The sequence below is a fragment of the Diceros bicornis genome, chromosome 2, assembly GCF_020826845.1.
Source record: "Diceros bicornis minor isolate mBicDic1 chromosome 2, mDicBic1.mat.cur, whole genome shotgun sequence".
NCBI lineage: Eukaryota > Metazoa > Chordata > Mammalia > Perissodactyla > Rhinocerotidae > Diceros > Diceros bicornis.
The window spans coordinates 56,389,058-56,406,959 of record NC_080741.1 but is presented as its reverse complement, the minus strand read 5'-3'; the positions used below and the strand labels follow the sequence as shown (position 1 = coordinate 56,406,959).

At 36.5% G+C, this 17,902-nt stretch overlaps 1 protein-coding gene across 12 annotated transcripts in view; it reads left to right on the top strand.

Moving 5' to 3' along the window:
- Positions 1-17,902, top strand: part of ERC2 (ELKS/RAB6-interacting/CAST family member 2) — a 907,015-nt gene that overhangs the window by 292,794 nt on the left and 596,319 nt on the right. For all 12 annotated transcript variants that reach the window (XR_009222735.1, XM_058561400.1, XM_058561371.1 and 9 more), the window contains one exon: positions 7,755-7,910. Coding sequence is in view for 11 of the 12 variants with exons in the window: in XM_058561400.1 (XP_058417383.1) it covers positions 7,755-7,910 (156 nt within the window). In the remaining variant the exon portion in view is untranslated. The remainder of the gene's footprint in view (positions 1-7,754; positions 7,911-17,902) is intronic.

The window sequence follows — 17,902 nt, the reverse complement described above, 5'->3', positions numbered from 1 at the left end:
CATCTTATTGCCTTCTTATAAATTCCAGTTTATAAATGACTCCTAATCAGACCCAGGTACAAAACTCCTAGCTTGATTCTGAAGACTGCTTATCATTCAGCCCCACTTTCCTTTCATTTCCAGCTCCTATGCAACTAAAAGTGATCTATACTTTTTAATTGGTCCTGTCTTCTTACTGCTCCTTTATACATATTACACACTTATTCTCTTATTATTTTAACTTATATTTATTAAATATTATGTGCTGGACACCATGCTCTTGACTTTACATGTATTGTTACTTCTGGCTGAAAAGAATTTCATCTTCTCTGTGATAATCTTAATCTTATCCATCTCCAAACCCCGCGTTAGGCTCCTGTGCTGACTCTGCCATGGTGGTCTTACCCATTTCTGACCTCTCTATCTGTAGACTTACAGAATATTATGTCTAACTATATTTTGGTGTTATCTTTCACACTATCACTTGTGTATTATACTCTTCTGGTTACAAGTGACTGAAACCCTGCTGTTGTATTTTGGTATTCTGGGAGTGGATGATTAAGAGGTAGCTGTATCTAGCTGTTCAGATGATGTTATAAGAGCCCCATCAATCAGGCAGTTCCTAACACATGGTATCAAAGAAAGCTACAACCAGCCACAGGCCCATATTTTCCCTATCATTCATGATCTCAGAGAAGCAGAGGCCCCTGTCTTTATGTCAGTTCCCTAAAAGAACTCTGATTGGCCTTGATGGCATAGTGAGTCACCCCTGGATTAATCAATGTCCAGAGGATCCATGGTACTGGCCACTGAGCAGGGTCACACATGAAAACCCCACTAAAATCACAGGGAGTTGGGGAGATGTAGTTCCCAAAAGGAAAGGAAGCTCAGCAGATAGACAGAAAAGTAATATATATATATAGATGCTACAACTAGAAACAGGAAGGAAGAGAATCTTTATAAAGCACCTACTGTGTGTTAGCTATTATTCTGGAAGGTATACATTTTCTCACTCATTTAATTCTCATAACATCTTTAGGTTATAGGTTTAGCAAGATTAGGAACTTGCTCACAAAGTTAAACAGGATGGACTAAAAATAGAAGCTACTGTCTTCTACATGTATACCTCACAAAACTGGGGAATGGGTAGGGAGTTACTATACTGTTGTTGGCTTATGATAATAATGGCAACCCTTTACTCTCTTGAGGGAGGTTCCTTGATAGGTACTTTGCATGCATTACAGATCACTTGTAATTTTCACAACATGCTCTTGAGCATGGTCTTATTTCAGAGAGGCTCAGTATCTTGCCCAGAGACGTAAAAGCCTGAACTAGGATTTGCATCCAGGTTTGTGACTCTCTAAGGGTAAGCTGGATCGCTTTATCTTTAGCTCTTTTTGTTAGACTTGAGTCTATTAACAATAACAACAAATTTATACATGGAGACCAAAATCTCAAAGGTCACATAGTGTCCCCAGGAACCACTAGAGACACGTCTTCTGCCCATGGGTCATTAGTAATGTGCACAGAGACAGGACGACAGGAAGGATGCATTCCCAGGGCATGGGCTTCATGAAGAATGAGTCAGGAGTAAGCAAGTGAGACCATGAAAAGAAACATCAAAGCCCCCTAATTGCATTTAATTTGACTTAGTCTAACCTGATTCTGTGCTTGTACATTATGGTATAAAAAATTAGATACCATCTGAACAAGCAAACACAAAAACAATACCATCACCAAAAAAACGGCATGTCCCCTGTCATCTTCTAAACTAAGTCATCATCTTTTTATAGTTTGATAAGGCCCAAGGAGACGAATTTTTGATTTTTTATTTTTTTGTGTTTCCTCCTAACATGCCTTAGGCCCAAGTCGACTTCTTTCTGGAGTGCTTATCTTGGGCTCACATAACAGCGGTTAATCCCACACAGTAAATCCTTCCAAAGGCAGGGCGTTACTCATATAGCCTAAGACCAAGGGCTGCTCAGTTATGTTTGCAACTACAACTAGATGATTTTTAAAAGTTAGGCCTTCAAGAGCCTCTGTGGTATCCAGTAATAATAGTCTAGAATTTTATTCTAAATAAAGTGTAATATAATTATGTAGGGACGTTTCCTGAACATTAGATCACGTCTCCTTTAAACCAAATTGGCCCTAAGTTTGTTGATCAACGTCCGTAGACTGATATGTGATCGCGGTGAGTTCCGTGGTCTGTAAAAACTGCTTGTATTTCTTTCTTTCTGATATTAAAATGAAACCGGTAATTCTTACCGTATTTGAAAGGACGGCATGTTGTGGCACTCAGCAATAGCATAATTGTTACTTTTTGTGACTAAATAATATTTCTTTTTTGATATTCCACCCACTCACCATTTCCGTGTTCACAGTTCCTAGAGAGGAATTGAAATCTTTCTTGCTGTTTAAGGGGAACATAATGTTTGACAAACGCGAAAAGGGGAATAAAGTCATCCTGACTGGCAAAGATGCTCCGGCAAGTTTACTCCCAGGGTTGCTGTACACTTATGCCAAGTTGGATAGCTCTTGAGAGTAGGTTCATATTTTTCTAAATGTACTTGGCCCATAAAGTTGTCCTGGTCTCTTCTGCCTTGGTCAGTCTTGTGTGTTGTATATGCTGAACACCTGCAGTCATTTAGAAAACTCAAGGCACCTAAGGACCTTGTGAAAATGCAGATTCAGATTCAGTAGTTGGGGCCTGAGATTCTGCATTTCTAAAAAGCTCTCAGGTGATGTCAATGCTGCTGGTCTGTGGACCACACTTTGAGTAACAAGGATCTAGACTGTACTCCATGTTAGAGAGAGAAGGATGCGCATGAATCTTGTTGAGATCTACCTGGTATCTCACACACCTGGCAAAAGTAACTTCTACTCAGTAGATGCACAATATATATTTGTTGAATGAATGAGAGAACTCCCTGTGTCTAAGTTTACTATTAGCTATAGCAGACATGTCCTAGAAAAATCCAGAGATTATTTACAAAAAAAAAAAAAGATAAAGCTTATTTTAGTCTTCCCATCTGACTTATATCCTCATTGCTGTAGTCCCTGCACTCATGGGCTAGTGCTAATATTCATGGCTGGTGTAAGAATCAGCAGGGTGGGCACATTGGGTAGATGGCTGCTAGGGGTTCAATTCCAGTGGTTTATTTATTAGTTGCTCATCAAATACCTATTTTGCATTTACTGGATGATAGATGTACAATAGTTTTGGGTATGAATCTTTAGGAATTATGATCTATAATTTATGTACAAAATTTTTATAAATATTATGAATATGTGGAAAGAAATGATTTGAAAGAGATGTTCAATTCAGATGTTTTTTTCTAACTAATGGAGAAAGAAGCAAACACATTTCAGCTATTTGTTTCTTCTGAAAATTTTTCCCACATTCTTACAGTCCTTAACCAAAATATGGTATAAAAGCAAAACAATTTCATGCTTGTCCTTTCTCAAGACTGTTTGAAAAATGTCGCCTGAGACATGAAGTGGTGAGTTCTGGGAGCATGGGAGTCTACATCTGTTCTTTCACTGCTCTGGGCTCAGAGCAGGCTCTCAGTACATCACTTTTGAGTGACAGAAGCTGACAAGGTGATCCGGATATTTAAGCCCCCAGTTATTTTAAATTGGGGGCAATCATGGCAAGTTTTGAAAAATCCAAATCATTGTTTTGACTCTTCACTTTAGTATATGACCCTGAGCTTAATGTGATCATTGAAGTCCTAATTTTTTTTTTCCAAGAATTGACTTCTAGAGGAATAATACTGGGAAGAAGCAATAGTTTGCTATGGGCCTTCCCAGAGCTGTTAATGCTAATATGCACTGGGAATTCCCAGTAAGTATTTCTCAAACTTATTTGACCCTGCAACCCCCTTTTCATGGAGCATTTGGGTTCTGCAGACTTTGGGAAAAGCTGTTCTATATTGTATTTCACTTTCCTTGTTTCTGAGGAAGGGCCACAATTATCTGCTTTGAAAGCTCGTTTATTTGTGAAACATAATCTAGATGAGTATTTGAAGATCACTACATAAATTATTTTAAAATGTCAGTTATAAATAACAAGTAGAGATGTTCAGATGAAGAAAACTCCTTGGCTATTGGGAGTAAAATGTTGCTCTCCCTTCTAAAACTCCAGTTTTCACGATGTTACACCATATCTTCACTTTAGTTTTTTTCTCTCTATTCTAGATCAATGTCTAGAATCACTGAGCATGTGCATTTAGTATCCACTTTGAAAGACAACATCCATATACCACATTGAGCCATATCAGGACTTGTGAGGTAGTTTTCTTCCATAGTCTTCCTCAAATATATAAGTTTCTAGTCATTTATCTTAGTTTTAGATATTTTTTAAATAGAAAAAGGTAAAATTTCTTTTCCCTAAATTCCTCAGACTGAGGCAGTTGAAAAGCTGTGACCATGATAGTCATTTTACTTGCCTTTATTTTCCATGCTTATCTTTCCTCATGTCTTTCTCTGGCTCTGCATTTTGACTATCTTCTTGGGCACAATCAATATACCATGTAGTATATATATGTATTTTGTATCTGTTCTCCTCTGTGAATCTTAATGATATTCTCTCTCCTTTTCTCTATGCTCATAATTTCAGGTATGAGTTCTGTTGCTCTTGAAATTGACTTCTTATTATAAGAACAGAGGTATAAATAAGGACAGAAAAATTAGATCTTTATTACAGTGACTTCCACAATACCCATTTCTCTTTTCTTTCTACTTCTTCTGCTTTTTTTTTTTTCAGTATTTTGGGACGCTTATGGGTAAAGGAAAAAAGAATTTTGGGAGGAAAAAGAAAATTTGGTTAATTTAAGAAAATTAGTAAAAGTTAAAAATATTGTTTTTAAAATGTGTTTCACCATTTGGTGAAATTTTAACTCAGATGTATATAGGCCAAGAAGATTTTCCATGTTAAGAAATGTTCTATCTTAACCCCGTTCTGATCTTTCTTTAGCAATATATAATTTTTTAAAGTCCAGTGAAAAGCTCCTTCTAATCCATTTAGAAGCTGACAGTTGTGGTCATTGCTAACTAAAGCCTCAGGAGTTGACTGAGAGGAAAGCTGAGGGTTTCTTCTCCCCTTGCCTACGTGATTGAAATTCTACCAAGTGCTATCAAAAAATTAAGGTGTTAAGATGTGAGGACTACAAAGTGTTGCAGTACACACACACACACACACACATATTTGTACATGTATATATGTGTATACATACATATGTATAAATATGGTCACTTTAGACTTGGGTCTGAAATCCCAGGAGATTTTATATGAGAAAAGCAGGGATGTCAGCCCTTCCTTTCACACTTAACTTATAGTTAATCTCTTGTACAGATTGTACATAGATATTTGTAAATGCTGAAAGATTGTATCTCAATAAAGAGAAGAAATCTACATCCTATTGATTAGAGTTTTAATTGATATCTATCTTTTTGTATGTTTTAAAGTAATAGTATAATCTTAAGGCTTTCATGGGTATAAATAAAAATGTTAATAGTAGGTATATCTGGGTGATGGGATTGTGGACAATCATAATTATTTTATCTATATAGCTTTTCAAGTTTTCTATAATGAGCATTTCTTCATTTTATAGTCAGAAAAATGTTGCTTTAAAATGACTCTCATTTATTTAGGAAGGCTCTTATGAACATTTAGAAGTTCTTTTTCCACAGCCTTTTCATTATTACTGCTCTTTTTATCTACAGAGTTCTCCTAGCTCACAACTCAAATGAGTCGCTAAGGATGACTCCCTAAATTCATCAGCTTAGGCTGCTGTAACAAAATACCACAGACTGGGTGGTTTAAAAAAACAGAAATTTATTTTCTCACAGTTTTGGAGGTTGGAAGTCTGAGATCAGGGTGCCAGCGTTCTGGCAAAACGCTGGTTGGGTTCTGGTGAAAGCTTACAAACTGCCCCTTCTTGTTGTGTTCTCACCTGGCAGAGAGACAAGAGAGAAAACAAACTCTCTGGTGTCTCTTCTCATGAGGGCACGAATCCCGTCATGAGGGCACGAATCCCGTCATGAGGGTCCCATCCTCATGATTCCATCTAACCCTGATTGCCTCCCAAAGGCATCATCTCCAAATACTATCACATTACGAGTTAGGGCTTCAACATACGAATTTTGGAGACACGTAGACATTCAGTCCCTAACACTCCCTTCATTCAAACTGGCAGGATACAAGAGTTTGAGAAATTACATCCAAAATAGAAAAAGACTGGCAGGTTATACATAAAAACATTAATGATGATTATCTTTGGATGGTAGAATTAGAGGGGATTTTCTAGGAATTTAATGTGTATTACTTTTATAACTGGAAAAATACAATAAATATTTTTAAAAGAAAATGAATGTAACAATCCATAATAATCTTGCAAATTTCAGAATCTTTTTATGTCCTCTTCTTGGGGTTTTTCTGAGAATTAATAAAAGTATCTCCAGCACTCAGATATTGGCACATGGTGGAGCTCAATAGCTAGTTGTTGCTGCTCCTCGGTTTCCTCCTTTTAATGATGATGACAATGTTAATGATAATAATGATTATTTTATTGCCACATGAGACATGCCATCGGGCATATAATATGGGAAAATAAAATAGAAAATAGCCACAAAATCAGGACAGGCATATTTGTTGCAAAGTTTTTTCTGTGAGTCAGTTATAAATAGAATAGCCCATTCATTGTCTTTACTTTTGGAACTCTTGGTAAAAAAAAAAAATTGGGCTGGTGGCTCCTCACTTACATTCAATTACAAATGTAATGTAAGCTCCTTGAAGCTGTACAATAAAATGGGAGCTAGATGGTGACAGTGAGAAAACTTAAAGTCAAACTTGCAACGTGTGTCATTCCAAAGACTGATTTGAGTCTCATACCTGAGGTCACGGAAATGGTTTTTTCCCGTATAAGAGCTCTCTCTCTTCCTTACTTTCTAATGCATCATTTCTTTTTCTGCTCTATCTTGTATGTAGAATCTGTCATTTACTTTTTTAAAAAAAATTCTCCATGGTTGTTTTTTTCTCTAGTAATCCCACATTTGAGTGTAATATTTCTAGTCTTTTAACTCTGTAAATTGATAGGTTAGAAATGCCCTGCAAGGTAGTAATGTTTTTTGTCATGCAGGGAGCTGACTGCTGGCCAAATAAATCATGATGTTGTGATATATTATTTCCAGTGGCTATAAATTTTCGATATTTAGTGTATCAGTCTTAGTCAAGATTCAGTTATTTAGTTTCACTTATGTCTGTATTTTAGATGGGAATCTTTTTCCCCATTAGAAAATTTTAATTTCCTTCTCTGTCAGAGTCAAATTCCAAGCATGCCTTATAAAACCAGCCACAGAATATACTCATGAACAAACCGTTTTTGTGTTTACAAGTAGACTCAAAAATATACACTGATAAATTATATCTGAAATTACAAATTTGTCCACTTCAATGGTGTTTTTGTTTTTTAACACTTTAGATTACTTTTATCTCTGTTGCTTTGGTAATTTGATTCCCAGATATTAGACAAATGCATCTAGGTAACTAATTGCATTGTATTGACGCATGATCTTTACTGGGAGCTTAAAAAATAATCTCACAAATGATCATCAGAAATGAAAAAGAATTGTTCTGAATTCAGAGCTCTGTCTACACCATAGTTAATGTATTACTACCAAAATTGCTTTCTGAAATTCTGTTTTGATGATACTGAAAAAATAATTGTTTTTTCTTTCTTACTTACTTACTTTCTTCCTTTTTTTACCAACAGGACACAAAAATCGCTTCATTGGAGCGAAACATAAGGGATCTTGAGGATGAGATCCAGATGTTAAAAGCCAATGGTGTGCTGAACACTGAGGACCGCGAAGAAGAGATCAAACAAATAGAGGTTTACAAAAGTCACTCCAAGTTCATGAAAACCAAGGTATGATCCAAAGTTATAAACTTTTATACTCTTAGTGTGACTGGAAAGTTATGGTTTATATACATACTTTCCCCAAATACCCACATAATCTGCTTTATGTGATGTCATGAAATATATGGACAATAAGGAAGAATGCAGAAGGTTTTTAGTTCAGAGGCATAGATTCCAAAGAGAAATCAGGGAAGACCTTTGGTAGAGTTTCTACTTAGTGAGGGGTCCAGGATTTTCTGAGTTCCTTTGGTGTCCCTCTATCTTGGGAATTAACATTTATTTTTTTTTTTTTTTTTTTTTTTTTTTTTTTGGTGAGGAGATCAGCCCTGAGCTAACATCCGCCAATCCTCCTCTTTTTTTGCTGAGGAAGACGGCCCTGGGCTAACATCTGTGCCTATCTTCCTCCACTTTATATGGGACGCCGCCACAGCATGGCTTACCAAGCAGTGCGTCGGTGCGCGCCCGGGATCCGAACCAGCGAACCCCGGGCCGCCGCAGCGGAGCGCGCGCACTTAACCGCTTGCGCCACCGGGCCGGCCCCAACATTTATTTTTAATAGTCCTCTCTCTTCCAAATTTCCTGAGTTTTCAGAAGTTTACTACTTTTTAAAGTTTCTATCATTGCCAATTTTTTGGCCCATCCCTAGAAGGTGATTGTCTCAAAATGTGTTGATCTTGGAAGCCGATTTAACTGATTTCAATGGTATTAAGACATTTTGGGTTTAGTACAATGTTTAAGACAGAACTGATTTTGAGTCCCAGTGCTACTATTTGCCTAAATTATTCAACCTCTCTAAGCCTCAGTTTCTTCATCCATGAGATAGGGGGATAAAAAAAGAAAAGTACCTTCATCATTGGGTTGCTTTGATGATTCTGAGAGATTATGCATTTAAAGCACTTAGTCCCTTAACTTATCTCTAAAAAGCATTTAATAAATGTCAGGCGTTGTTGTTGATGGTGTTGTTATTATTGTTATCTGTTGCCATGGAATATTTATAAAATAATATTAATAATATTATTGAAATATTAACCTGTTTCATTAATTTATATCAGTATTGCCAGTTTTAAAGAATTTGGCTTGTACTTTTCAAAATTTAACTTTGGGCTGCAAATGGACCAAACACCTGAGTATCTATTATTTTTACAAATACATAATTATTAAATTGATGAATAGCCCCAAATAACTCTTTTGAGATTTTGAGATGTTTTGTTATTCCTTTATTTTAACCATTTTGCTTCTGAAAATAATAACCACACCAATTAACACATTTTTTTTTCTTTTCTCTACCACTTGCCCTTAAATATCCCTGTTCTTTTTCTAGGTTTTACTCTTGTTTGTTGTCTTATAAAATGCAGCAGATTTAAGAGTAATGCACAATTCTGTGAGAAAGCAGTGGGAGTGGAGAGAAAAAATGCTTAAATGATGGTTATGATTTTTTTTTTTATCCACCCCTCCCAGGTTATGATTTTTATCAGTTGTGAAATACATGCATACTCTTTGCAGAGAATTTGCAAATTATAGAGAGGAAATAATAATATCTAGCATCTACTTCACCACGTATGTATGTGTGTGTTTCTCTAGGGAAAAAAGCAAAAATTATGCTCACTTCTGCCAACTTTCCATCTGTAAGTTGACGCTGAGATTATGACAAAAAATTTGGATCGAGGAGTGGAGATATGAGAAGGAGAATGTCCAGTGGATTTGAATGTAACCCTTTCCTTTCAAGGACTGCCACAAGATGCAGAATGGCTTTCCCTGTGCAGCCCTCCTTTCTGGTTTCTTTTCTACAGTGCGCCCCTCTCAGAGAGTTGAGCGTAGATGCAGCAAGCACAGTAGAAGGGTGGCCTGCAGACCGTGACCAAATCACTCTGGGAATGAAGACTAGAGGCACAGATATTAGTGAACTCATGAAATTGGGGGAAATTTATTGTTTTGGCTTAAACTTTTCCTTCCCACCCTGTCATTTAACAGTGGGAGATAGTTCAAACCACTTCTACAACTGAAAATACCATGAAATTTGTAAACTCCATCCCTCACCATGGACTCTGTCCAGGTGAATAAAACATGTATATAGTTTTCAGCCCAAGCAAGTCATGACCTTTATTAGCCCACAGTTGTTTGAGAGACCATCAATCCTTGAGTTAATTTTAACTTTTAATGGCTAGTTATGTTTAAGAGTTCCAGAAGTGGTCAGGTCAGAAGAATGTTTTGAGGAGAGAAATGGAGTAAGGTAGAGAGTGGAGGCTGAAGACTAAAGCAGACTCTGGCAAATCTCTAGCCTGCCCTTGCTAGCTGCATGGCCTTGGGGAGTGACTTAAGTCACTCAACCGTACTTCCCTCTTCTGTAAAATGGGAGCAACACCACAAACCTTACAGGGTGACTCAGTGGGTTAAATGAAATCATGTAGTTAAAGTGCCTGGCTCAAAAAAGTAGCTAATAATTATACCCATTATTATTGAGGCTGTTTAACCAAATATAATAATGATGATGATGATGGTGATAATAAGAAATGTTATATTTAACTTGACTAATGGGGAAAAATGGATTTCTAAGAAATACCAATAAAAATGAGTTCTTATAATGTCATGAAGATATGCCTTATAGACTGATAAAAATTAGCTAAAAAGTACTAGTGAGAGTTAGTTTTTTATATTTTCTCTATTGAAAGAATATTCTTATTGGATAGAACCATAACATTTATTGCTCATACTTTGTATGATTACTTTAATTGCTTATTTTTCTTACTTCTCCTACTTTTGGATTCATTATTTAAGCCTGGGAACGGTTGAGCCGGTCTATTAAGACATAGCTATTGCTAAGCATTTAGTCCTGAGTGCCTGTGTGTTGTGCTGTGTGAGATCCCTTAGGTTGTGTTAACTGCTTCCAGTTGGGTGAATCATTTATCATGGAACTTGTTAAATTTTAGAGGCATGGATTGATATCCTTTAAAATTGGATCGCTAGCATAGTTCGTGGTCCATTGTGGCCTATTTGGATACTTTTCTACAAAGTTTATATGAGTGTGTTGCTTGTCAACATCATCACAGATAGCTGAGGAGTTAATTTTTGCAATAGTTGGTTACACATGTTGACAGAACAATTGTTTAGTGTCATCATTGGAGTCTCTTGAACTCTTGCATGTATACAGTGTTGTATGGATAAAGCTTTCAGTGATGGATTTTGAGCTCTGTGGTCCCCAAAGACTTACTAAACATTGTTTTTACCACGTGGCACTGAGCTAGTTACTGAGGGGCACCAAAAGTTGTGCATGTTCAAAGTATTTCCTACTTCCCAATACTGATCACTTAGTTGGGAAAGTAAGAAATGTACTCAAAAAACTATCCTGAAGATTTGATTGGAGGAGAGTCTACTTCTGTCTAGAGTAATGCAAGTTGTTCAGGTTTAGAGTTAATGTTTTTTGTCTAAATATTCAGATTGGCAAAACAGCAATGACAGGTCTGGTGAAGAGTGCCAACTCAAATCCACACCTGAGCAAACCTAGAAGGATAAGTAAAAATGTCATCCCACCCTAACTTCACACAGATAAGAAAGTAGGAAGAATTCAAGTCTATGTCAAATGAGAGGTTTTCCAAAAAAGAAAAGAAACATTAGATTTAAATTGCAAAAACCTAGATATTCTGGAACTTACTTGGGAAATAGAAATGTAATTGTTAAACTCATTGGGTTTATTGAGGCAATGATAGAAATGGAAATCATAAAGTGACTTTGGATCCCAGCTAGCAGAAAATGCTAGATTTGAGGCAGGGATAGTTGACTTTAGACATTGTTGTTTTAATGGTTTGTAAAGACGCAGAGTTGTGGTAGAAGAACATGTCAGAAATTCTTATGAAATGCTGCATAAGACGGGGAGTGGAGCTCTTTGGGAACCAAACCTGAAATTGCAGCTAAATATTGTTACGTTTTGCTGTTTGTAATGAATCTGGAGAAAGCTTTTGAAAGTGCCCCAGGGAACTCTTTTACGGGCCCTTTGGAGAGGCACCTTAAGAATGATCACTGTTTACAAAGGCACCAGGCTTGGAGGTGCTCTTTAATCTGAGTATTTCTTTAATAGACATCTAAAATGTGTTCTATCTTGATTATGTGGAAGTTTACTATTTTTTTTTTGTGAGGAAGATCGGCCCTGAGCTAACATCTGCCAATCCTCCTCTTTTTTTTTGGTGAGCAATAGTGGCCCTGGGCTAACATCCATGCCCATCTTCCTCTACTTTATGTGGGACGCCGCCACAGCATGACTTGACAAGCGGTGCGTCAGTGCGAGCCCGGGATCCGAACCGGCGAAGTCCGGGCCACCGCAGCGGAGCGCGCGCAGTTAACCGCTTGTGCCACCGGGCTGGCCTCACTATTTTTAAATAAAAAAACAAGATTAAGAAAAGTGCAACCTAATTGTGAAAAAAAAGTAGCTCCTAAAATTATTCACATATCCATGTTTTCATTTGTTTATTTTTTTGAGATTTTAGCTGAAAATTATTTTTATGACCCATTGGTGATAAAATTGACTCAGCATTTGATTCCTCTTCATTGACAGGGCATGGTCTCAAGTCAGTCTCAATCTCATTATGTAATTATTTGCTCCAAATAGATAATAAAGGCAGCTAATAGTAATTCTTATATACACTCATTTTTAGATATAGAACTATCTTGAAATAGATAATTTTAAATGTTTTAATGAAAATTTGACATATAAACAATGCTGTGGTATGAAAAGGGAGTGCTGCTTGCATTAATTATTAAAATGAATAAAGCATGTAGGTTGGAGGGAAAGAAAATATTTTAAATAGCCATGTGAAATGGCATGCACCTCCATTTTGATGCTGAGCAGATGGCTGGGACTGGTAGGGCATCTTGAAAGCTTTGTGATTAAATTAAGCAGCAGTGAAGACCTTAATTGCTTTTTATAAATATGATGTCATAGTGAAATCATGACATAACATTTTTGGAAATGTGGAAGGTGAATTGCAAAAATGTAAAAGCAGACTTTAAAATCTCAGCTTGTGCAAAGGCAGGGATACCAGCATAGTTGGCCAGGATGGAAATCTCTGCATCTTGCAAGCCCCTTGGCACATGCACATTGTCTCTGAGAACTGAGACTCTGGGAGACCTGCGCTGTGTAGCTCTTCCCTGTTTGAAACTCCAATTTCTACCCCAACTCTGAAGTCTTAAAGGAAACGGACTGTGAGAGCAGAATCTAAGAGGCCATGAAAAGCATGAGTTACCTTCAGGAGCACTGTTAAGCCTTTAAGAATGGAATGTACCATATAAATAATTGTTTTTCTGGTAAGGAAAGAGTGATGGCATCCCCTGTTCTGTATGAGGCTTTGTTCCTAGTCTAACATGTTTTTCATCTACTGATCTCAGTACTTCTATATTAGCCACTCCCTCTGTTTTCAGAGTTTGCCAAAGACGCCACTCTGCTGTGTTAGATCTCCCCCTTTATTCTGAATTTGTAACACATTTTCTTATTAACGGATTACAAACCTGGTAAGCCAAACTGCATGATTATAAGCATATCACGTTCTAGAAATGGGGGCCATATCTGCAGTGAAAAAGAAGCTGTTTTCCTTGGCAGAGTGGTCTTTTCAGGGTGTTGGTTGTGTCACAGACGTAAGTGGTGGAAGAACTTTCAGACGAGATGAAGTGTGCCTGATGTCCACATGGACTTCATATAAAGCATGTGATGTAATTCCGATCGCCTTTTCTTCTTCCTGTCACGGAGACAGACCTTCCCCGGCCTCAGTTCTCATGTATGTTCGATTGCATCACTTTCCATTTTTATTGAGTTTATGGCTATAAAAGAAGCAAGAAGCATATTTTTATGGAAGAATATGATTTTTTATCCTGTAAGTATATTCCCCTTAGAAAAGCCATTTTTGGTTATTGTCTGCATAAAATATTTATTTAAAATTTACCTCATGGCAGTGATAGTCTGAAAGCTATTTAAAGAAACTACCTATTTAATATTTATGGACTGAAATAGTTTTATCATTATCAATCTGTTTTTTGAATAAAGTAGATGTGTGTAGAACCTGCCATGTCCTTCCTTCCTGTTAAATACCATTCCGTTGGTCAAGTTAATTTCATTCAAATTCCTCTCTCAATAACCCACTCCTGCACTAGATTTCTACTCTGATATTTGTAAAAGTTAGCACAAATCAGTTTTTTTACTATAAACATCATCTTTGCTTAGGCATGTAGAGTTGAAAGTTTTTTAAGCTTTATTTTCAGATAAATCAGTTTCATATGTGGGATCAACTATATAGTGTGCTGTCAGCTACAACTGCATGTGATTTGGGGCCATACTCCCCGAGAAGAATGTTGACCATGCTGATCACAACAGATTTAATTTCTTTTATAATTTTAGGTAATCCTAATCCTGATTTTCTCTCTTTTTATTTATATTCTGTTCTTGTTGTATGAGAGAGAGAGAGAGGGAACTTACTTTTGTTCCAGGTAAAAGTGATCATAGACTCATGATTCATTATAAAGAAATAATATATTTCGTGGATTGCGCATACATGAGCAGGGCCACCACCTGCTCATATAGACCCAGAGCACATTGATAAGCAATTACGATTCTTTCCTAGTGAGCCTTTAAGCATACTCAGAATCTTCCTCAAGACCACCTTCTGGCCAGCCACTACTAAACCTTTAGATTTGGCAACCAAGATGAAACCTATTTGTCCCCTGATCTAGTCTGACTTCTCCCTGCAAATGGGGTTCCATATCAATCGTTCTAGTAAATTCTACAATCTGAACACTTCTGAAGGTAGGGGTCTCACTTCTTGTTAAGCATTCCACTTTGTTCATACTCAGCAGTTATTGTTGGTAGCTTGGTTCTTGTTTATGCCGCTTTCAGTTGCTGAAAACAACAAAAAGTGCTGGATGAAATGTACTTTGAAAACATACATTTTAAAATGTTTTTATAAACTGTCAAGTTAGAAAGAATCTCAAGGGCCAAAACTAAGCCAAAGCAGGGGCCTGGAGTAATAAGTAGAGCACTGGTTATATCTTCTCATTGACATCTTGTAGACAGGTGAGCTTGAGCTTTACTTTTCGCAGTTATGTGGACATTGAAGGAAAGAGACAGAAGCCTGAGCCTGCTCAAGACGAGGAGTCAAATAGGAATCCCACTACCACTACCACATAAAGCTGGGATCCCACTGAGACTGTTAGTGCAAGAGTAAACCAAAACTAACCTCCCCACTCTACTTTCCTCCCACCTAGACTAGGGGACTCCAGGGAAAGTGATCTATTTTAAAACTTTGAGCCAAGTGAAAGGTGAAAAAACTAGCTTTGAGAATCCATAACCACAGCTGGCTCTTGCACAGATGTGCAGTGTGAGGTGATCCAAAAACTTCAAGTAGGGAATGTAGTTTAAAGGGGTTCTTGGTTGGTAGTGCCCCAGGCATTGGCAGAGACAAATGCTCTGAAGGACCACATGTTCAGCTTAGACCTCAGAGTATTTCTCCAGATAGAGTTCCAAAAAACATGAACACAGTAAAATTTTTTTTAAAAAATCACAAAACCTGAAGAAAACAAGCCACCATAAATGATAGTCATTAGGAAGAACAAACAGCAGAACCAGAAGGCAAGAACTTCAGAAGTTGGAATTTTAAGACAAACACTATGAAATAAGTATATTTAATATGTTTAAATAAATAAAAGAAGGGATTGAAAATACAATAAGGCAAGAGATATAAAAATACCAAGCAAATTTAAAGAGAACCAAATAAAATGTCTAGAAATGGGAGAATATAAAAACAGAAATTGAAAAGTTCAATGCATAGTTTTATCTGCAGAGTGGCCATAGCAGAAGAGAAATTTAGTAACCTAGAAAACAGAGCAGAAGAAATTAAATAAAAGATAAAAAGATGGAATACATGAAAGACAAGTTAAGATACATAGAAGATAGAATAGGAAGGTCTAGCATAAGTTTAATCATAGTTCCAGAGGGAAAGAGAGGTGGAAGTAGAGACAGAGAATATATACCCAAGAGAAATAAAAACATATGTCCACACAGACTTCCACATGAATATTCTTAGCAGCATTATTCATAATAGCCAAAACATGGCAACAACCTAAGTGTCCATTAACTGCTGAATGGATAGACAAAATGTAGTATATTTTTACAGTGGAATATTATTCAGCAATATAAAAGAATGAATTAGTGATATATGCTACAACGTGGATGAAACTTAAAACGTTATGCTACATGAAAGAAGCCAGTCATAAAGTACATGTATTATAAGAGTCCATTCATATGAAATTCCCAGAATAGGCCAATATACACAGACAGAATGTAGATTATTGGTTGCCTAGGGCTGGGGGTAGAGGGTGGGGAACAGAGAGTGACTTCTAATGGTTATAAGGTTTCGTTTTGAGATGATGAAAATGTTCTAAAATTTGATTATGATAATGCTTGCACAATTCTGTGAATATACTAAAAACCATCAACTATACGCTTTAAATAGGTGAAATGTGTGGCATGTAAATTATGTTTCAATAAAGCTGTTAAAAAAAAGGAAACTAATGGAAAGAAGTCCCATTACCTTTAAAGGCATGAATTTGGAGTGATAGCTTGACTTCTTAATAGCTTTTATTAGCCAGAATATAGTGGAATAATATCCTCAATGTGCTGAGAGAAAATATCTCTGAACCTAGAAAATTACTTTTAATACTCAGCAACAATATTGAAGAAAAAAGAATGAAGTTGAGATAGTTTTAGACAAAAATTGAGTTTGCTGCCAACAAAACCTCACTAAAGGAAATTTTAAACAATGCATTTCAGGCAAAAGGAGATTCCTAATGGAATATCTGAGATGCAAAAATAAATAATAAACAAAGATAGGGCCGGCCCCGTGGCGTAGCAGTTAAGTGCTCGCGCTCCGCTGCTGGCGGCCTGGGTTTGGATCCCAGGTGGGCACCGACGCACTGCTTTTCAGGCCATGCTGTGGCGGCATCCCACATAAAGTGGAGGAAGATGGGCACAGATGTTAGCTCAGGGCCAGTCTTCCACAGCAAAAAGAGGAGGATTGGCATGGATGTTAGCTCAGGGCTGATCTTCCTCACAAAAAAATAAAATAAACAAAGATAGTGACAATGTAGGGGTAAATCTAAATAAACATGAACTGTAAAAAATGATGAGTTAAAAACAAAACAGGAAAGAACTAAGATATATGACAACAATAGTGTGTATGTCAAGAGTGGTGACTGGACTTAAAGTGTCTCAAGATCCTTACATTATTCAGAAAGAAGATAGGTAGATTGACTTTAGGCTTAGATAAGTTAAAAATGTAAGCATGTTATAATTTCTAGGGTAATGTTAGAAATAAGTAAAATAAACACATAAAATAAATATATATGAAAGTATAACTTTTAAATGAGCAGAGACAAAAAAAATAGAATGAGAAAAAAATTCTTCAAAACAAGGCAAGAATAAGAAATAGAAATGGTAGATTATAATATAGAGAGCACAAGGTAAGATGGTTGAAATGAAATCACGTATATCTGTAATGATAATAAATGTTCCACTTAATTTTTTTAGACAGGATAAAAGAATCTGGGTATATGCTATTAACGAGAGACATCTACAACATAAGGTTAAAGACACATTGAAAGAGAAAAAAGACGCACTAGCCAAATACTAAGCATAAGAAGGCTGTTGTAGACTTTAAGGCAAAGAAACCATGTTAGAGCTGAAAAATTGGCAGAAATACAAGGAAAAAATTATTTCACCGTTATAGTGGATGGTTTTAACTCACCCTTAAGTAATCAACCGATGCAGCAGATTAAAAGATCAAAATATAGAAGACTTAAATTACCCAATTAAAAAGTGTTTTTGAATGCCATGCACATATTTAGAATATTGCACCCAAAAATTGTTGGATACATATTCTTTTCAAGTACACAGTATGTAAAGTACATGTGTGATAACTGACCACATACTGTGTCATGAAGCAGGATACACCAAATTTCAAGTGATT